Raw genomic sequence first — 22,840 nt, 5'->3', positions numbered from 1 at the left:
TCATTTTTCCCTTTTAAACTGAAAATTAAATAAGTGTCTCTTTTTCTTTTTTAAAATGATATTTTCTGAAACGAAATTTCAAATACCAAAAAGTACACGGACCCATGAAATTGTTTCATTTTTGAATAACAAGTGTGTGTTCAGTTATTTTCAAGAGGAAGGAAAGTTCAAGTTATTATCTTTGTTCTTGGTGTTTCCTTACCTGCTACCCTGCATCAACCACATACTGACTGTGAGACTCCTGTAGTTCCAGTGTTCCGAAGCCATTAAGAAGGCAAACAGAATGTCAGGTTATATAGCGCCTTGATGTGTGGAGTACAAAGTCACAGGAGGTTCTGCTCAAACTTTATAACACACTGGTGAGGCTTCATCTGGAGTACTGGGTGCACAGTTTTGGTCTCCAGGCTACAAAAAGGACATAGCAGCACTAGAGAAAGTCCAGAGAAGAGCGACTAGGCTGAGTCCAGGACTACAGGGGATGAGTTATGAGGGAAGATCAAAAGAGCTGAGCCTTTAGAGTTTAAGGAAAAGAAGATTAAGAGGAGACCTGACTGAAGTGTTTAAAATTATGAAGGGAACTAGTGCAGTGGATCGAGACTGTGACTTTAAAATGAGATCATCAAGAGCATGGGGACAGGGTTGGAAACTTGTTAAGGGGAAATTTCACACGAACATTAGGAAGTTTTTCTTTACACAAAGAATGATAGACACTTGGAATAAGCTACCAAGTAGTGTTGGAGACAGTAAGACTTTAGGGTCCTTCAAAACTCGACTTGATGTTTTTTTAGAAGAAATAAGTGGACAGGACTGGCGAGCTTTGTTGGGCTGAATGGCCTGTTCTCGTCTAGAGTGTTCTAATGTTCTGTACTTGGGAAAGATCAGTCAAAGGTTTGTAATCAAGACATGCACCTCCGCTTTTGGGGGTAAATGCAATTGTAGAGGGTGATCCCCTTTGTGACTTTTTGGTTTCTTCAGGTTGGCACAGAATTAATCCGAGGTGTGTCTGGAGGTGAAAGAAAGAGGACTAACATTGGCATGGAACTGATCACAGAGCCTCCGGTGCTGTTTCTGGATGAGCCAACAACTGGCCTTGATGCCAGTACTGCAAAAGCTGTTCTTTCTCTTCTGAGACGGTAAGGGAAAGCTGGCTATGCGCCTGAATTCTAGGTTTGCTTTACATTATAGAAGAGAAAAAAAGTCAAAGTCAAAGTGAACTTTATTGTCATCTCAATCATATACAAGTATACAGATAGACGAAATTGCGATGCTCAGGGTCCTCAGTGTAACAACATGGCATGCAAATAATAATTTAAAAATAGAATTAAAATTTAAATTAAAATTAAAACACAAACAAGACAAGACATTGTGCAAAGACAAGACAAAGAAGTAGCAGCAATATTGATGTGTAAGATATGTAATATAATAAATAAATAATAGATATAGATAATACAGAAATTATCAGTTTATGATAATCGTTGTTTAAGATGTGTAAACAATGACAGGTCAGAATGTTTCATAGCAGAAGGATATCAAGAACGTCAAAATCCTTAAAGGTCAGTATGAGATTTTCAGTTCTTCTCTACCTGCACACTCGTCTTCACAGGACAGTGGCTCACATGTATAAAAGTTCTGTTTTTAGAGGAGGTTGAGGCCGTGTGAAAGGTCCCAGGGGGCAGCCTGGTGTTAAGGAGTCTAACAGCTTGCAGGACCACCCTTGCCTTACCCCTAAGGGACCACCCCCTGCCAATAAAATAGTAGTCTATTGCTGTTCACTTTATGTGCTTGTATGACCATGACCCAAGGATGAGTGAGGCCGTTCTGAAGATAAAGGTTGGCCATGCTTCCTACTAGGTCCTTGTCATTAACAGTTATTAACATAGATTTTGTTTTTTTCTGTTATTTTGTCCATAACCAGCATGCGTTTCACCACCTAAAATATCAAATGTGTCAGAGTACACTTGACTAGCACTGAAAGCTACCTCTTGGTGGCCTCAGTCTACATTACACCATGAAGTCAGTGTTTCCTCAGTTCAATAAGCAGACATCTAGTCTCATTCCTCACTTTAAGGGGCACTGCCAGTTATCTGATTCACTTAAATTTACTTTTATTCAAAGCACCTTAAAATCACAAGTGCATAGCAAAATTAATTAAACGTTAAAATCATGAACACTGGCATTGCTCAGGTTTGCTCAGCACGGCCCTGGTACTTTTTGTCTACACTCTGATCACTGTAGCCAATAGGGGACCACCCAGCCTAGGCAACACATAACAAAGGACAGAGGTGATGTTAAATTGTCAATGAGTGTAAGAATCTTAAAATGTACACTGATAAACTGCACTCCTCATCATTTGAGTGACTTCCATTTTTCACTTTTTATTTCTTTCTTCAGGCTTGCACAAAGAGGAAGGACGATTATTTTTTCTATTCATCAGCCTCGTTATTCTATATTCAAGTTATTTGACAGCTTGACGCTGCTGGCCATTGGGAAGGTGATGTACCATGGGCCTGCCCAGTCAGCACTGCAATATTTCCACTCTATTGGTAGGTGCAAAAAATTCAGAGTAATAAAAGGGGAGGGAGTTTTAAAAAAAAAGAGAGAGAGAGTTGGGGTCCAGTTTTGGAAACCTCATTTAATTGGAGGTCAGAACAATTTGAGTGGTCATCCCAGAATTAAACTTCCTGTTTGAACGTATTACTGAAACATCTAACAGAGGAGAGAGGTCTGTCCTCTTCTGAAGCTGGTTCTGAAATGAAGATTATGTAGTGTAAGGACCAGAAGAGGCAGGACCTCTGTGAGACAGACAGTGGTCCTGTAGGGAATATTCTAGAAGCAAAGAGGGAAAGGAAGTTAAGGACCTTCTTGAAGTCTAGGCTTTTATCTGTTCAGAACCCACAAAGACCTTCCTGGGCTTTCTTGTCTTACCATATATACTGTATACATTGCTCAAAAAACTTAAGGGAACACTTCATCATCATAGTTTAACACCAAGTCAGTTAAGCTTCTGGGGTGCCAATCTGTTCAGTTAGGAAGCACAAACAATTGTGAATTAACTTCACCTACTGTGGGGCAAATGGAAGTGACAACAGGTGCACTGGAGAGGCAACAGCAAGACATACCCCCAAATGAGAACGGTTTTGCAGGTGGTGGCCACAGACAGTTGCCCTCTCTTTATCCTTCCTGACTGATTCTACTCTAGTTTTGCGTTTTGCTAGTGTCTTTGTCACTACTGGTAGCGTGAGACAGTACCTGCATCTGATTCAGGTTTCTCAGGTAGTCCAGCTCCTTCAGGATGGCATATCCATAGTGCCGTCGCAAGAAGGTTTGTTGTGTCTCCCAGCATAAAAGCCATGGAAGAGATACTAGGAGATGGGCCATTACTCAAGGAGAGCTGGACAGGGCCGTTTAAGGGCATCAATACAGCAGCAGGACCACTACCTGCTCCTTTGTGAAAGGAGGAGAACTGCCAGATCCCTACAAAATGACCTCCAACTGGCTACTGGTGTTACAGACTCCATGAGGGTGGCATGAGGGCCTGACCTCCTCTAGTGGGACCTGTGCTCACAGCCCATCACCATGTAACTTCATTGGCATTCGCCAGAGAATACCACAATTGGCAGTTCCTCCATTGATGTCCCGTTCTCTTCACAGATGAGAGCAGGTTCACACTGAGCACATGTGACACACATGAAAGATCCTAGACACGCCATGGTGAACTTTATGCAGCCTGCAACATTATCCAGCATGACCATTTTCTCAGTGACCCACAGGCCATCAGTGGGTCAGTGATGGCCAGGGGAGGGATATCCTTGGAGGGTCCACGTGCTAGGCAACGGTAACGTGACTGCTGTTAGATACAGGGGTGAAATCCTCAGAGCCATTGTCAGATCTTACGCTGGTGCCGTGCGCCCTGGGTTCCTCCTGGTGCAGGACAATGCCCAGCCTCATGTGGCCAGAGTGTGTAGGCAGTTCGTGGATGATGAAGGCATTGATGCCATTGACAGTCCTGCACGTTCCCCAGACTTGAATCTGACCGAGAACCTTTGGGACGTTATGTATCAGTGTATCTGACACCTCCAAGTAGTGCCACAGACTGTCCAGGAGCTCACTGATGCCCTGATCCAGGTTGGGGAGGAGATCCCCTAGCACATCATCCCCCATCTCATCAGGAGCTTGCCCAAACGTTGTCAGGAGTGCATACAAGCACATGGGGACTACACACACTACAGAGTCACATTATGAGTTGCTATAATGAAATTTACGCAAGTTGCATCAACTTGTGATTTCAGTTTTTGATTTTCAGTGAATCAGCCCTCAATGGGTCAGTGATTTTGGTTTCCATTGACCGTTGTTAGATCATTTTGTTCTCAGCGAGTTACACAGTATTACTCAGTAAAGATTTTCCACTTGAATGTTTTGTTCAACGAGATCTGATGTGTGATTTAAGTGTTCTCTTAATTTTTTTGAGCAGTATGTATTTGTATATTGTGGCAAGCAGCTCGGGGTGGCACCCAGCCGGGATGTCCAGAAGGACCGGAGGAGGGATTACGCCTCCTCCAGACCGCAAAGGGGCGACCGCCCTGGTGGCTTTGGGGACCACAGGAGCTGAGCTTGGAAGCTCAACCGCGTAGGGGCCCGTGGTCACTGCCAGGGGGCGCCCGATGCCTGGAGAGCCCTGGTCCTCAGCACTTCCGCCACACTCGGAAGTGTTGGGGGGAAGACGACCAGGGACACCCGGAGTGCTTCCGGGTGCGCAGCCGGTACTGGGGAGTGCCAGCGGAAGATTATTGGGAGGCACCTTGAGCACATCCGGGTGATTATAAAGGGTGCCGACTCCCTCCGTTCAGTGGCTGGTGTTGGGAGAGGAGATGGACAGAGCTTGGTGGAGAGGAGTGGAGGCGGTGAAGAAAGCATTTGGAGAGGCCTGGACTTTGGAGGAGTTTTGGGGTTGTGTGCACCTTTGTAAATAATAATAGTTGTAAATAAACGTGTGTTGGGTCTATTAACGATGTCTGCCTGTCTGTGTCCGAGCCAGCCTCCACAGTATGTATAGAGTATTGTCCCCGGAATCCGAACGTCCCAGAACTCGAACAACTTAGAATCCAAAATGAAAAATTCGAGCAAATTTTGCCCCGGAATCCGAACTCCAAGCGCGTTGTTTGTGTGTGTTTATGCGTACATTTCCCCAGCGCTCGGGCCACCCATACATTTTGTTGTTCAGTTCGTTGTCAGAAGCTGTAGTGAAAGCATCTTGTGTGATTTTCGCTGCTACTGTTGCTGTTAATTTTATGCTTTTTTGCCTGTTTTGTGTTATTTTTTTATATAATAACAAAAGGGTCCTAAAAAGTGTAGTGAGGAAAATAAGAGTAATCTCTCTCTCTCCTCCTCCTCCTCCAGCTTCCACATGCACCATCATCATCCATATTACTAACCGAGAATGGTAAACCGGATGGCATGGACGCAGGTACACGGCGATGGAACCATGAGACATACTGCGCAGGCGCGTACAGCGCGCGTCTCATAAACCGCACGCGAAGTCGTATCCACCGCGAATGAAGGAGTCATGGCCCAAAAACGAAAGAGCTCAACTGACGTGAATGAGAAATGAAGCAACAATGCGCCCATAGCTAACGACTAACGACACAGCCATACAAAAAAGAGGATTCTGCGCTGCAGCCCAGATTCAAACAGAAGAGGCTACGGCGGCCCCACAGGTCCACAATGATAGTATGGAAGGCGCAGGCGTCACCGCCATATTGTGAGTGGCACTACTACGGAAGGCGCAGGCGTCACCGCCATATTGTGAGTGGCACTACTGCGGGGTGAAGTTAGGAATAATGTGCTGCTTGGGATTGTACAAACCGCTGAACGCTTTACACCAAATTCAAACACAATACAGCTCAATGATACAAACACGAGCCCACCTAGATAAGATGAATGAACGCAGGCGCCTACAATGCGCGTCTGAAACTGCGGAAGCAAAGCAGGCACGGGTTCAAAATGAACGAGCTCGACTGACGGATATACAAACATGAGCCCGGCTGGATAAAATCAATAAACGCAGGCGCCTACAACGCGCGTCTGAAATGCCGCAAGCAAAGTGGGCACGGCTCCAAGACGAACGAGCTCGACTAATGTATTTCAGGATACCCAACGCCGGGGGTAGGCGAGCGAAGCGAGCAGGGGGCGGAGCCCCCCTTGTTCCTTTTTAAGGTAAATACAGGTTTTTATATTTTTAATTTTATTAATTTACATTTATATTCAAATATTATTATTATTTGTTAATATTTTACCTTAAAAACCATTGTATTTACTGTTAAAATCTTTTTGAAAATTCGAGTTCATGGGACCCAGGAACAGATTAATCCAGTTTCTCTTATTTTAAAGGGGAAAAATTGTCTTGGAACTCGAACAATTTGGGACTCGAACAGGGTTCTGGAACGGATTAAGTTTGGATTCCAAGGTATCACTGTATATACCTATTCAAGTAATACATTTACCCAACACCTACATTTCCCATGTGAAAGGTACCGTAGATACTCGCGTATTAGTCGATCTCGCAGATAAGTCGAGTGTATTGTTTAAGCCGAAAATTGCAAAATTTGTTATGACCCACGTATAAGTCGAGGGTAAAACTTGACAGCTATCAGAGATAGAGGGCGACAATCATCCGTTAATGGCGACAAAACTCACTGTCACGTCACAGGCATTCCCTCTGTGCTTGGAGGAATGCTAGACTCGTTGCCTCGGCAACTAATCCTTGCGTGTGCGTGAGTTGTGAAATGTAAACAAAGACAAGATGGCGTCGATATGTAACAAGGGAGCGAAGCGAGTGCAGAAAAGAAAACACTCGGCAGACCATGTTTTGCACATTATCACTGATTTTTCAGAATCGGATTTTATTGACAGTGATCAGGAATCGAGCAAGAGAGTGAGAAGCCGGCATCAGCTGGTCAGACACCAGCCGATGCCGCGCCAGCTGATCGGCTGCCAGCTGAACACATTCGCGCAGCCAATGCAGCTACGGCAAGGTTCGCGTGGGAGGAATACCCAGACATTGATCCGTGGGAGCTGAACTGGCTACCGGACTTCACAAGACGGCATGGCTTGCTGTTGGACACGACAGATCACCCGCTGCTGGACTACTTCAGGCTGCTCTCTCCTGATGCTGCTTTTCAGCTACTGTCAGACGAGACAAACAGGTAGGCAGAGAAATTTTTTGAATCGCGGGTTGCGCTTGCATCGCATTGATAGCGTGTGTTGCCTTGGTTCTTTTGATTCCAAATCTGGTTGCACGTGGCAGCTAATGGTATGTTTGTTATCCAAAACCTGCAAAAGCTAATGCTCAAATTCAAGTATTTCACAGTTTAAAGAATTATTTAATGAAATTAGAAAAAAACTAGCTAATTAGCAATAGTATTGCTGGCTTATAATTATTTCAAAGACCATGGGAAACGGCAGATGACTGGTGACTTAACACTGTGAAGTGTTGAGTGTACAATGTCATTACCCAAATTCTATGGACAATTGTGTTGCCCCGCAGATAAGTCGGCCCTGTTTTTTTGAATGAATTTTAAGGCATAAATTTTTCGACTTATACGCGAGTATCTACGGTAACTTCCCCCTTAGTTACTCACTCAAACAGCTGACCAAAGCTAATTGTTAAATTAACTTGGCTGACTGCATACAGAGAGGCCTGTTGAATCTAAACCTCACCGTATACCATGAGGGTGAAGTCGATGCCGCAAGTTTTCTAGAACACTAGGCCTTGATCAAAATACATTTCAGAGAAAAAAGTTGTTGAAACGTAAGGGACTGGGACCAATCCTGCCAGGAACACCAGCCCATTCATGACACCATTTTCATTTATCCAATTTTCTTGGGAAGTCAGTGCCTTTAATACTGACTTGAGCAGGCAGCAGACAATTACTGAGGTTTATACATATCATTCACAACCTTTGAAGCGTAGATACTTGGGCCTAGTAAAGCCTGTGCAGCATTTCAGTGGGTTAAGCTTGCAGCTTGCCAGATCTGCACATGGAAGGAAGACACCTTTGCTTGTTATCAGTTACTGAGACCTCTTCTATGTCTCTCTCTCTCTCTCTCTTCCTTTTCATGTGGTTTTGTCTTCTGCATCCCATAAGGATATGAATGTGAGCCATTTAACAACCCTGCCGATTTCTTTTTGGACATTATCAACGGAGATTCCACCGCTGTGGCCGAAAGCACAGATTATGCAATTAACTATGATGACCACGTCAAAAATGGTACAGTCCAAGAAATTTTGCCAATGAAACTGCAGCATGTTGCTCAGAACTCCGTGTGTGGAAATGCTTGAACATTTTTGTTTTTTGCAGTGAAGGAAAACGAAGATGATTCTATGGACAATTTAAAAGATGCTAACCACGTTGATAAGAACATTGTGCAGAAGCTACATGAAGAATACCTCAAGTCAGCCGTCCACGATGAGACGGCAGGAATCCTAAAAGCCATCGAAGCTAAACAACCACCATCCAGGAAGAGGAAGTTCATGCAGTCCATCACTTACTGCACTTCTTTTTCAACTCAGCTCTACTGTTTGATCTGTCGTGCATTTAAGAACCTGATCCGGAACCCGCAGGCTTCACTTGCTCAGGTATTTCAACTTGACCAGTCAGTGGCGTGCAGACATTTTGTCTTGTCAATAGCTATGAGGTGCCCTTTTTAACCAGTGGGTAGGCTTCATGATCCTGTAGTGACGTTGTAAGTTGTAACCTTGAAAGACATATCAATAATTGACCAAGCAAATCCAATTCATAAAATCAATATTTGTAGCTTGGACCTTCACCAGATTTCTTTGGCAACCGGAAGTAGAAAGCAGAAATAAAGTCTGCAAGGGATCATTACAAGGCACGTTCTAGTGGAGGGCAATTTGCAAATGATTTACTCTTTTTTAAATGACTTTTTTCATTGAATTACAGTCATATGAAAAAATTTGGGAATTTATCTACTTTCAACAAAAAATGTATCAGTGGTATGTCTTTCATTTCCTAGGAACATCTGAGTACTACTGTGTTTTCCGAACAAAGATTTTTAGTGAAGCAGTATTTAGTTGTATGAAATTAAATCAAATGTGAAAAACTGGCTGTACACAAATGTGGGTCCCCTTGTCATTGTGCTGATTTGAATGCCTGTCACTGCTCAATGCTGATTACTTACAACACCAAATTGGTGGGATGAGCTCGTTAAGCCTTGAACTTCATAGACAGGTGTGTCCAATCATGAGATATAAAGGTATTTAAGGAGGTCAATTACAAGTTGTGCTTCCTTCCCTTTGATTCTCCTCTGAAGAGTGACAACACGGGATCCTCAAAGCAACTCTCAAAAAATCTGAAAACAAAGATTGTTGAGTCTCCTGGTTTAGGGGAAGGCTACAAAAAGCTATCTGAGAGGTTTAAACTGTCAGTTTCTGTAACTGTAAGGAATGGAATCAGGAAATGGAAGGCCACAGGCACAGTTGCTGTTAAACCCAGCAGGTCTGGTAGGCCAAGAAAAATACAGGAGCGGCATATGAGCAGGATTGTGAGAATGGTGACAGACAACCCACAGGTCACCTCCAAAGACCTGCAAGAACATCTTGCTGCAGATGGTGTATCTGTACATCATTCTACAATTCAGTGCAATTTGCACAAAGAACATCTGTATGGCAGGGTGATGAGAAAGAAGCCCTTTCTGCACTCACGCCACAAACAGAGTCGCTTGTTGTATGCCAATGCTCATTTAGATAGATAGATAGATAGATAGATAGATAGATAGATAGATAGATAGATAGATAGATAGATAGATAGATAGATAGATAGATAGATAGATAGATAGATAGATAGATAGATAGATAGATAGATACTTTATTAATCCCAAGGGGAAATTCACATACTCCAGCAGCATTAAAGAGTAATAAAAATGCAGGTAAAAACAGACAATAACTTTGAATAATGTTAACGTTTACCCCCAAGGGTGGAATTGAAGAGTCGCATAGTGTGGGGGAGGAACGATCTCCTCAGTCTGTCAGTATTTAGTATTTAGACAAGCAAGATTCATTTTGGAACAAAGTGCTTTGGACTGATGACAAAAATTGAGTTATTTGGTCAGAACAAAAAGCATGGTGGAAGAAGAACACCGCATTCCAAGAAAAACACCTGCTACCTACTGTCAAATTTGGTGGAGGTTCCATCTTGCTGTGTGGCTAGTTCAGGGACTGGGGCCCTTGTTAAAGTCGAGGGTCAGATGAATTCAACCCAATATCAACAAATTCTTCAGGATAATGTTCAAGCATCAGTCACAAAGTTGAAGTTACGCAGGGGTTGGATATTCCAACAAGACAATGACCCAAAACACAGTTTGAAATCTACAAAGGCATCCATGCAGAGGGAGAAGTACAATGTTCTGGAATGGCCGTCACAGTCCCCTGACTTGAATATCATCGAAAATCTAGGGGATGATTTGAAGCAGGCTGTCCACGCTCGGCAGCCATCAAATTGAACTGAACTGGAGAGATTTTGTATGAAGAATGGTCAGAAATACCTCCATCCAGAATCCAGACACTCATCAAAGGCTATAGGAGGACAGCGTCTAGAGGCTGTTAGATTTACAAAAGGAGGCTCAACTAAGTATTGATGTCATATCTCTGTTGAGGTGCCCACATTTATGCACCTGTCTAATTTTGTTATGATGCATATTGCATATTTTCTGTTAATCCCATATACTTAATGTCACTGCTGAAATACTACTATCTCCATAAGGCATGTCAGATATTAAAAGGAAGTCGTTGCTACTTTGAAAGCTCAGCCAATGAGAAACAAAAATCCAAAGAATTAAGAGGGGGTCCCAAACTTTTTCATATGACTGTATGATTCTTTTAAGTTTGAACTGAATCATAACTGGCAGAAGAGAACTCTGTTAGCGATGATTCTTACATTCGTCATACAAGTATATTACAGTAAGAACACATTCATATATCAATTGTTTAATTTGTACATTTAGTTATTGGAATGGTTTTAAACAGAATATACAGTGTAAGCATAAAATTAAACTCATACATTTATGAGCCTTTGTCACTTTAACATATTTATCACACAAAATTGAACCTCACAAAGAATTATTCTAATTGCTTATAATTATCTGCTTTCAACTTTACTTTAACATACACTTTTTATGTCTCATTAACTACACTAGGCATGTATAAGAATAATACTTTCATCTCTTGTTCATTTATCATTCCCACGCTTTGTGCTTTCAGGACAGGACCACGTTATATGATACATCAACACATTTATTATGTAATTTAGTATATACAATTAATTTAGAAAGTAATCATGTCCCTTCACATTTTTTCACATTTTGCTATGTTGCTGCCTTGGGATATAATCATTTATATTCATTTTTGTTAAGGACATTCTACTTATTGTTAGTGAGAAAAACATCATGCATACCATCTCACTGTGAGTATAGCTTCATGTGATCAGTACCAAGGCATCACATAAATGATGAAGCTCAAGACAGTAAAAATGATTTACTTTTTGAATTGAAATTAAACAAGTAATCAAATCTAAGAATTGTATTTGTGCAAAAAGCCCTATAAAGTGAAAAAAACAAATGCATACAAGTGTTTGTGTATATTGCAGACTAGCAAAATATCCACGTTTTGCAGAGGCGAAGTACTGCTTTAAAATTTTTATTAAGAAGAAAAGTAAACCTTTTTTAACTGAGGGAAAATATACCAATAATTATTTGTTAAGGATCTCTTTGTATACCACGTTGTCAGTTCGGCCCTCCGGTTGTAATATGACCAAGCTGTGCGCTGAGCTTACTCTTGAGCATATAAAGTATAGTTGGCCTTGTGAAAAGCAATCTTGCCTCAAATCAATGCCAACCTTTTGTAGGGTCTGTCCCTGAGACTTATTAATTGTCATTGCGAAGCAGAGCCTTACTGGAAATTGGAGGCGTTTGAATTGAAATAAGTTTCATCGATAACTTCGCATCCAGCTTTTGAGAGTTTAAACATTCATAAACATCAAAGTGTCCACTACTCAAATCATCACCTGTGAATCTAAGATGTTTAAGAGGCATTGACGGTTCTCCAAAGGTGTAAAATATTTGGCCATTTCGGTACACTTGAAAGCGACAACCGAACAATTCAGTGGCAGCCATCAACTCACATGCAGAACCATAGGTGAAGGGCTTAATCATTTCACCCTTCTAGCGCTCCTGTGTAGTATAATTATCTCCTGTACCGCCATCAGTCCACACCTTGAACCTGTCCCAGTCATTCAATACATAAGACACAATGTTCCTCCGGATATCAAGAGTGAGCCTGATATGGCCGTGCAATATGTAATACAGAGAATGGAAAAGGCAGTCGCCATCTCCGAGCATGGAAACCACTCAGTGAGTGACAGTTCTTTGATCGATGGTGATCACCTCGATAGACATGTTAATGATGGTACGGTTGGAACGATAAAGGAAATGGGTACCTGAACAATGTAAACTAAGTCTAAAATACCTACACAATAACTATAATCGTAATAAACAAACAATAAAACAGTGGAGAAGCTGTGGATTAAATAAAAAGGCTGCAGTTATCAGCAGGGAGACGTCAATACCGTGGTGAAGCAAGGAAGGGAATGAAGAGACTGGAGTGACGGACGGCCTTATATAGGCAGGCAGCCAACTACGTGGGAGGCGAGGGGATGGGGGACCCAACGCCGCCTTACACGGTGACCGAGCTGCAGGCTATGGACGTATATATATGTACGTAAGTAGGATTCAGTTAGTGTTGGGAACCCGCATACCAAATTTCTTGAAGATGGGCCCATAACTAACAAAGACCGTTGGAAGGTTCAATATGGCGGCCGACAGTGGCGTCATACCACCCTAAATAAGTATGTACATCAGTTTTGGTTAGGGCAGGGAAGCTACCTACCAAATTTCGTGAAGATGGGGCCATAAATAAGAAAGTTTAACATGCCAAACTTTGACGACCGTTATGACCATTGTGCGTAGAATTTCAAAATGAAACCTGATTAACTTTTGTAAGTAAGCTGTAAGGAATGAGCCTGCCAAATTTCAGCCTTCTACCTACACGGAAAGTTGGAGAATTAGTGATGAGTGAGTCAGTGAGGGCTTTGCCTTTTATTAGTATAGATAGAGATTATCTCAATTGCAGTTCATGTTCTGGAACATGTTGTGTCTCGTGATCGGAAATAGGTGCAAGCTTCCAAAATCAAAAGCCAGACCTGCACTCCAATATAGATCTGGATCAAAAGACCAGGCCTCACTACAAGGTCTTAATTAATGCCAAGTGTCAAAGGGGGTTAGGAGAGGACCTGACCAGGTGACTACTTCTCTTTACTGAGAACTTGCTGATAGTAACACTGGACTCTTCTATTTTCAGATTGTTGTAATGATTACTTTGGGAGTTGTTGTTGGTGCCATCTTCTTTGGTGTAAAACTGGACCCAAGTGGAATCCAGAACAGGTATCTATCCATCCATTTTTCTAACCTGCATATCCAGGCCAGGGTCTTGGGGAAGTGGGAACCTAACTCAGCAAGCATAGGGTACCACTCTTTGTTCTTCTCAGGTCCATGGGGTTAGAAAAGGCTGATTATCCAACCTGCTATATCTGAACTACAGGGTCACAGGGGTCTGCTGGAGCCAATCCCAGCCAACACAGGGCGCAAGACAGGAAACAAACCCCGGGCAGGGTGCCAGCCCACCACAGAGTTGCATCTGGCATATTAGAAAAAGTTCTCCATATATGACCTCTTGCTGAAAAAACTCTGATTTATGGTGATGCCTGTACTATTTGCTTATGTTAGTGAGGGTGTGGTTAACAGGAATCATGGGTAAATATTTAAAAATAATCATTATATTTCAGTTGTGTTGAATTTTGTGATTATATTAGGCTAGGTAGGTAATTTTAGGGACCTACATTTAATTCATATGTTTATGGGGCTGCATTGTAAAACCTGAATTATGTTGTCACCATCACTGTAATCCGTTAGGATGGTGGGTTCAATAGCGAGCTAATTATGCTAATATAGCTATTCAAGGGTACTGTTTCTCAGTCATATGTCTCAGAATCAAACTTTTTAGAGACCTTTGAAATGTAAGTACAGCCTAATTGTGTCTATTGAAAGGTATTTTTTCAAGACAGTGTTGTAGCATGACTCTCTCATGTCCCCATAGGTTTTACAAGCACATCCGGCAGGGATATTTAACTCAAGTCATCTTTGAGCAGATGCAATCTCAAGCAGACAAATTTACAAACCTCCTGCACTAGGAACAATTTGAAGTCAGCATGTTATGTGTTCATGGCTGTCTATTAGGTCGTTTTTGCCTAATGAAATAATTTGTATTAATTTAGCTGATTCAGGATAGATATCTGTACTGTTACATCATACTCGAATCACTTACAAATTTAATTTGAACAGTTAAACACAAAAAACGGAAATGAGCCAAAAATCAGAATTGAGTCACTTTAAACCTGCAGCTTTAGTAACATTCAGTAACAAATGGACTCAAACACAAGCTGGTATGGACTTTTCAACTCATTTTTACCATTGCAAGTTTCTCCAGCATTGCTCCTAGATTTCCTCCAACTTTAGGATTGTGGGTATTTTCTCCGTGTCCCTTCCATAAATGGTGCCTATGATCATAACAATTAGATCCACAAGATGCCATCCCCAGTGTCATTTGTGAATTTCCCCTTGGGATTAATAAAGTATCTATCTATCTATCTATTTAATATAGTGCCTTTCATATCTATCTATCTATCTATAGTGCCTTTCATATCTATCTATCTATCATATATAGTGCCTTTCATATCTATCTATCTATCTATCTATCTATCTATCTATTGTGAGACTTGCCCGGACACCATCAGACTGAGACCACATCTTTATATAAAAACCTTTTATTTTTGTCCCGTTCTCCACACAACACAGCTCAATCCCGCACAACTCACAGTGCTCTAACCCCAGTCTCCCTTCTCCTGGGCCTTTTCTCGCCTTGTCCCTGGACCACCTCTTTTCTCTCTCCAGGAGCTTCGTCCTGCTCCTGCTCCCGACTCCAGCTCATTGATAGGAGGGAGGCGGCCCCATTTATAGTCACCCGGATGTGCTCCAGGTGGTTCCCGGCAATCTTCCTTTGACACGCCCCTGTGTGGCGGAAGTGCCGGCTGTCTTTCCGGAAGCACTCTGGGTGTCTCTCTTTCCTTCTTCCCCCCAGCCCTTCCTATTGTGGCGGAAGTGCTGAGGTCCCAAGTCCTCCAGGCATGAGGACGCTCCCTGGCGGTCCGGAGGAGGCATGAGCCCTCCTCCTGTCCTTCTGGGCGTCCCGGCTGGGTACCACCCCCAGCCGCGTGCCACAGTGCTCCCTTACCAGCGAAGACTTGTCGGGCGGAGCGGCCCATCCCGCGAGGGCAGGTTCCCCACGAAGTGGGTCCACCGGCTCGTCCAGGGCCCGGTCCTGTAACATAAAAGAAAAAGGGGCCAGAGACGCTGCCTGGACGCGATCCCCTGGCGTCCCTCTGTGCTGTGCACTGGCTGCGCTCCCCCTGTCGACCGGCACCCCCGCAACTTGCCTTTGTTGTGCCCTCTCCGCGGGTTCCATGCTCCTTTGGCTGGGACCCTTCGCCCATCAGAGGTCCCCACTGGCTTTGGGACTTCCCTCTACACCCGCAGAGGCCTGCCCGTCTCCGTACGTGAGCTCACGGGCTCACGTCTCTTTCTGTGGGATGACCCGGATTTATTCCTCGGGCCCTCCCCTTTTCTCTGGGGTGCCCTGACAGCTGGAGTCTCCCTATGGGAAAGGCAGAGACCCCTTGCTGTCTGCACCCGAGTGGACCAACACGCAGCTGATGCTGGCGCCGGCGGTGGTGTACTAGGACCCACGGCACTCATCAGCCGGTGTCCAGGCACCACCCCTCCCAGGCAATCAGCCCCTCTCTTAGACATAACTGATGCTGGCAGTGGCAGTGGTGCGCTAGGACCCACGGCACCCAGCCGGCGTCTAAGCACCACCCCTCCCAGGCAATCAGCCTTTCTCATCTTTTCATTTGTCGGAATCGCGGGTACTTGTCCACCGGAACTGCACAACACCGGGGAACATTCGCCCGCTTTTCCTATTTTATTTACGACGCAAGTCCCACTTACCTGCGTCGCCACGAACCTCCGGTCAGAGAATCCGGCGCCGCGTTCTTCCACCCCCTGACGTGACGCGATCGCCGTCCTCTTGAGCTTGACTAAATAGTCTCGAAGGCCGTGTATCACCTGTAAAACAGACTCGACGGACCGAGGGGAATCCTCCGGCTCACGCCGAGTCACAGGCACAAAGGGAACGTTAGCCGGCGAAGGACTTACCAGTTCATCGGTCCTGATCGCCGGCTGTGCTCCCTGGAGCTCTCTTCCGGGTTCTCTCCGGCCCTCCCCTTGCTTGAGATGGACGTTCCTTCGTCCCGCCTCCATCCAATCATTGGCGGGTACGTAAGACACGCCGTCCACTCTCTCGCCTGCCACGGGGATGGACTTCCAGTCCGCCGTCATCTCCCCTTTCCTCCCGAGGGTCTGACAAGACCCGCTACCGCTCCTCTGCCGCGGCCTCTGGATACGCTGCGGATCCTCCATTACGTCCAGCGTCGCTGCTCCATTCCCGTACTGCAGGTTGACACAGCCTGACTGGCGACGCGAATCCAGGAAGCCCCCAGCAGAAAGGCAAACACTGGCCATTGCCCCGCCGACCCTCGCGAGTCGACTGGCGTCAGCCCTGGGACTTACCTCCTGGATCCCGTCTGTCGGACTACTGCGAAGGTTGCCAGTCATATCCACGGCTGTGCCGACCCCGATTCTCACGGGAACAGCGACCGCTGGTAAATCCACAGCACACGGATCACTTTTGTCTCCTCCAATCCCCCTCAGGTGGGAGATGATGCGGTGGCGAATCTCTCGCGGCCTCTGGGTTATCCGCGAGCCGTCCGCAGTGCGTGTGCTGGCCGCATCCATGCGGCATGTGTGTGTGGTGGTCTGTGGTGCCGGACAGCTCACATAAAATTTGTTATTATAGAAGTCCTCCGCCTTGACACAGGCAGCAACTCCTACCCGGCTCGCCAATGTGAGACTTGCCCGGACACCATCAGACTGAGACCACATCTTTATATAAAAACCTTTTATTTTTGTCCCGTTCTCCACACAACACAGCTCAATCCCGCACAACTCACAGTGCTCTAACCCCAGTCTCCCTTCTCCTGGGCCTTTTCTCGCCTTGTCCCTGGACCACCTCTTTTCTCTCTCCAGGAGCTTCGTCTTCGTCCTGCTCCTGCTCCTGCTCCTGCTCCCGACTCCAGCTCATTGATAGGAGGGAGGCGGCCCCATTTATAGTCACCCGGATGTGCTCCAGGTGGTTCCCGGCAATCTTCCTTTGACACGCCCCTGTGTGGCGGAAGTGCCGGCTGTCTTTCCGGAAGCACTCCGGGTGTCTCTCTTTCCTTCTTCCCCCCAGCCCTTCCTATTGTGGCGGAAGTGCTGAGGTCCCAAGTCCTCCAGGCATGAGGACGCTCCCTGGCGGTCCGGAGGAGGCATGAGCCCTCCTCCTGTCCTTCTGGGCGTCCCGGCTGGGTACCACCCCCAGCCGCGTGCCACACTATCTATCTATCTATCTATCTATCTATCTATCTATCTATCTATCTATCTATCTATCTATCTATCTATCTATCTATCTATCTATCTTATATAGTGCCTTTCATATCTATCTATCTATCTATCTATCTATCTATCTATCTATCTATCTATCTATCTATCTATCTATCTATCTATCTATCTATCTATCTATCTATCTATTTAATATAGTGCCTTTCACATCTATTTATCTATCTATCTTAGATAGATAGATAAATAGATAAGAAAGGCGTTATCTATCTATCTATCTATCTATCTATCTATCTATCTATCTATCTATCTATCTATCTATCTATCTATCTATCTATCTATCTATCTATCTATCTATCTATCTATCTATCTATCTATCTATCTATCTATCTAAATGCTAACCCAGATGTTGCTTCTCTTAGGATATCAAACATTAAGTACAGCGTGAAGATATTCTTTCATTCCACCCTCCTGGTCATAGTGAGTAAATGGTGAAATCTCCATTCTTGTCCAGGTTCTTTGCCATTAAGCTGTGCTACCAGAGGAAACTGAGTTGTTGGGAAATTTGAGTGCAACTTATTTGTCAGTAAGTCTTTTTTTTTTTTTTGTAGAGCGGGCTCTCTGTTCTTCTTGACCTCCAATATGTGCTTCTCTAGTGTTTCTGCCATTGAGCTGTTCATCAGGGACAAGAAGCTGTTCATGTAAGTATGTAATAAAATGCCAAGACCTGCTATAACTCGGCTGCTATTCTTTTCATTTCATTCGATCACACCATGGATCTTTATCCTTTAGATACCTGAAGGATCAGGAGTTAATTAAGTGCAGAAGTCAGGTTTTTCATATTGCTTTGCCAGGATTGAAAATCTCACATTGTGAGAATAGGTGTTAGACTAGGAGTAGCAATATGAAACAAAAATCTAAACAAGCTGTGGTGAAAGAGAAAAGAAACAATCACCAAAACTGAAATGAAAGTCAAAAATCCATCCATCCATCCATTATCCAACCCGCTATATCCTGACTACAGGGTCACGGGGGTCTGCTGGAGACAATCCCAGCCAACACAGGGCACAAGGCAGGAAACAAATGCCAGGTAGGGCGCCAGCCCACCGCAGGGCACACACACACACATGGGACAATTTAGGATCACCAATGCACCTAACCTGCATGTTTTCGGACTGTGGGAGGAAACCCACACAGACACGGGGAGAACATGCAAACTCCACTCAGGGAGGACCCAGGAAGCAAACCCTGGGTCTCCTAACTGTGAGGTAGCAGCTCTGGGCTGGGATTAGGATATAGTGGGTTGGAGGATGGATGGATGGATGGATGGATGGAACTCTTTTAGGGCTGATGTCGACTTTTGTCGACAGCATGGTTGAGGGCAGATGTCAAGGGAAGAGTAAGATAATCAGCTATAAACGACTATCAAAGCTCACCATTACATTATAGGCAGACCCTCTTTGCTAGGAGAATTTTTAGGCTTGTTGGCCTGACGTTGAATCTCTGCATGTGTGTGTGAGTAGTGTGGAGTAAACAACATCTGGAATAGCATCGGCAAAAGAGTGAAGCGAATGCCCAAAGCAAAATACTCTGCGCATTATTTATTTATTTTTGTTTTTTGCATATTATTGCTAAATCAGACTCTGACTTATCAAACTCCGATTTTGATGCAAGCTATCTAAAAAGAATGTGAATTTACTTACGGTAGAGGCTCATGTATCTTACTAAACCACAGTTAATATATGCATGGCGGACGCACCGAGGCACATGCGCACTTCGGCCTTGGCGCCTGCCCCAGAGTCCAGAGTCAAACGCAGCGGCTTTCCAAAACGCGGCAGATTCCCAGAGTCAGTAGGTGGCGCCCAAACAACACAACCTGTACACTGTACTTGCTCTAATCCACTGTGCCAGTAATATAGATCACATAACGGTCACAGACTCAAACCCAGCGGCTTCCCCAACTCAGTGGCTGGCACACGAACACCACAACCTGTAAACTAAACTTGCTGTGCTCCACTCTGCCAGCAGTCGGTGTCCGCAAAGGCAACAGAATCACGTCTCCACAAAACGAGGCCGCTTTACTACAGATATGCTTATGTAATTAAATGACATTTCCCCAGACACATCCACCCTCCATGATATGTCATCCATCCAAATATCGAACGGAACAGAAACTGATTGCCATTCTTGGATTTCCGATTCGCTAGCGAATCGCGGGCTTACTTGTGGAACATAAAACACAGTGAAATGTCAGTCAGGCAGTCATCGTCTAACCCGCTATATCCTAACACAGGGTCACGAGGGTCTGCTGGAGCTAATCCCAGCCAGTAAGGCAGGAACAAACCCCAGGCAGGGTGCCAGCCCACTGCAGGACACACACTAGGGACAATAATGATCGCCAATGCACCTAACCTGCACATCTTTGGACTGTGGGAGGAAATCCATGCAGACACGGGGAGAACATGCAAACTCCACGCAGGGAGGACCCGGGAAGCGAACACAGGTCTCCTTACTGTGAGGCAACAGCGCCACCATTCAGGGTGAACATTTTTCCTAAATCTAGTGGTATTAGTAATGATTGCCCTGTAGTTTTTACCAGAACTAATCAGTTAACTAACTAATCCAGCAACATTCTTTTGGCTTAAGGATGAATCTCGTACTCAAATACATCAGTGGAAATTAAAACTGAAGCCAGGAGGTGCTTCTTTCTTTACACAAAGTTGTGGGACTCTGGAACAAACTACCTAGAAATGTAGTTAAAGCAGAAGCCTTGACAATCTTCAAGAAAATCCATCCATTTTCTAACCCTGAATCCGAACACAGGGTCACGGGGGTCTGCTGGAGCCAATCCCAGCCAACACAGGGCACAAGGCAGGAACCAATCCTGGCAGGGTGCCAACCCACCACAGTGGATGAAATATTGGGACAGCTATTAGCTACACAAATGGGCTTGATGAACTTAATGGTCTCCTCTCGTCTGCCAAATTTCTTATGTTCTAACCTTTATTTACAGGACATCTTTAGTTGTAGGCCCCATCACAATGCTCTTTATTAAGTAATGAGAGTCCAATACAAAAACACTCAATAAATTGTAATATGGATCAATCGCTACATTTCCACCCATCCATCCATTATATCCTAACTACAGGGTCCCGGGGGTCTGCTGGAGCCAATCCCAGCCAACACAGAGCGCAAGGCAGGAAACAAACCCCGGGCAGGATCTAAATCAAAGGCAAAACACTGTACTATACGGGGCCTTCAGAAGGTATTCAGACCTCTTCACTTTTTCCATCCATTTTCCTACCTACTATATCCTAACTACAGTGTCACGGGTGTCTGCTGGAGCCAATCCCAGGGCGCAAGGCAGGAAACAAACCCCAGGCAGGGCACCAGCCCACCGCAGGGCGCACACACCCACACACCAAGCACAATTTAGAATCGCCAATGCGCTTAACCTGCGTGTCTTTGGACTGTGGGAGGAAACTCACGCAGACACAGGGAGAACATGCAAACTCCACACAAGGAGGACCCGGCAAGCAAACCCGGGTCTCATAACTGCGAGGCAGCAGCGCTACCACTGCGCCACCGGGCCGCCCACAGTGAAATGTGTTATAAATAAATATTTTATGTTGATTTATGTGGTGGGCGGCACGGTGGCTCAGTGGTAGCGCTGCTGCCTCGCAGTTAGGAGACCCGGGTTTGCTTCCCGGGTCCACCCTGCATGGAGTTTGCATGTTCTCCCCGTGTCTGCGTGGGTTTCCTCCGGGCGCTCCGGTTTCCTCCCACAGTCCAAAGACATGCAGGTTAGGTGGATTGGCGATTCTAAATTGGCCCTAGTGTGTGCTTGGTGTGTGGGTGTGTTTGTGTGTGTCCTGCGGTGGGTTGGCACCCTGCCCGGGATTGGTTCCTGCCTTGTGCCCTGTGTTGGCTGGGATTGGCTCCAGCAGACCCCTGTGACCCTGTGTTCGGATTCAGCGGGTTGGAAAATGGATGGATGATTTATGTGTGAAACCATTGCTTTGTGTGTTTTTTGAAAAAATATTCAGCCCTGGGAGAAAAGAAAAATAAATAATTAGCCCTAAAAGAGTTAATACAAAATCTTTCCCGTAAATAAAGCAGTAGTAACATCACAATTGAAAGAGGCGTTTATATCATAATTAGGGAATCCATTCCCGGACGGCTTTATCCATTCCTGGTAATTCGTGAATCCCGCATTTCATTCCCGGGAATCCCGGGCGCCCGGGATGACACCGTGCACGGGCATCTCACATGTGAATGGTTTTAGAACGACCAACACTTATTTTTAATAAAACTACTGCAATATGTTGACACAAATAAAAGACTAACCTTAACTACAAGCAGTTCATGCTGTCATATAAGTACATGCATCTTTAGTTGTGGTAATAAGAGCTTAGAAAATGCAACATCCTCACAGGTGGCGCAGTGGTAGTGCTGCTGCTTTGCATTAAGGAGACAGTGGAAAATTGTGGGTTCATTTCCCAGTTCCTCCCTGTATGGATAGTGCTTTGAGAAAAGAGCTATATAAATGTAATTTATTATTATTTTTATTATTAACGTGTCCAGAGTGTGGTCGTCCACGCTAGAGCACACCTTCATGCAGAGTACGCCAGCCGCTAAGAAAGCACGCTCTGCCTCAACTGAAGTAGGCGGCACAATCATCAGATACTGATACATTTGTTCTAAACAACGCCCGTGCTTACCATTACTCTGAAATTACGCCATTTCAGCTTTTACTGATGCATTCAATTTCTTGTCATCATTCTGTGATGGCAAGTTTCTTAGCACAGATAATGCGGATGCAACAGACTGACGCATTGCAATTTCAATTTGCTGTTCAAAGCTGTTGTCTGATGAAGTGCAAGCTGCAGCAATGGCGCCACCTTAATTATTTTCAACTATAACTCTGTTATTTCTTGATCGATTTTTACACTTTTACACGCTATATTTGTGATCTTGGCCATTCCCGTTTTCCTGGGAATTACAGCAGTTTCATTCCCGGGAATGCGGGAATGAAAAATGTCCGGGAATCTTGGGCTCCCGGTAATCGGGAGCCCGGGAATGGATTCCCTAATCATAATTGAGCTTATATTTATATCTGAACTGTATAATGAAATTATTACCAAAATGGGATTACCTTCCC

General features: G+C 44.6%; 1 protein-coding gene across 1 annotated transcript in view; it reads left to right on the top strand.

Annotated features, from left to right (window-relative positions):
• Positions 1-22,840, top strand: part of LOC114645640 (broad substrate specificity ATP-binding cassette transporter ABCG2-like) — a 93,964-nt gene that overhangs the window by 47,598 nt on the left and 23,526 nt on the right. Inside the window, exons 5-10 of the mRNA XM_051922622.1 lie at positions 976-1,133; positions 2,392-2,543; positions 8,145-8,225; positions 8,358-8,635; positions 13,430-13,512; positions 18,291-18,380. Coding sequence (XP_051778582.1) covers positions 976-1,133; positions 2,392-2,543; positions 8,145-8,225; positions 8,358-8,635; positions 13,430-13,512; positions 18,291-18,380 — 842 coding nt within the window. The remainder of the gene's footprint in view (positions 1-975; positions 1,134-2,391; positions 2,544-8,144; positions 8,226-8,357; positions 8,636-13,429; positions 13,513-18,290; positions 18,381-22,840) is intronic.

This window comes from Erpetoichthys calabaricus, chromosome 2, assembly GCF_900747795.2.
Source record: "Erpetoichthys calabaricus chromosome 2, fErpCal1.3, whole genome shotgun sequence".
NCBI lineage: Eukaryota > Metazoa > Chordata > Cladistia > Polypteriformes > Polypteridae > Erpetoichthys > Erpetoichthys calabaricus.
Note: the sequence above shows the minus strand (reverse complement) of the source record. Positions and strands in the feature narration are given on the sequence as shown.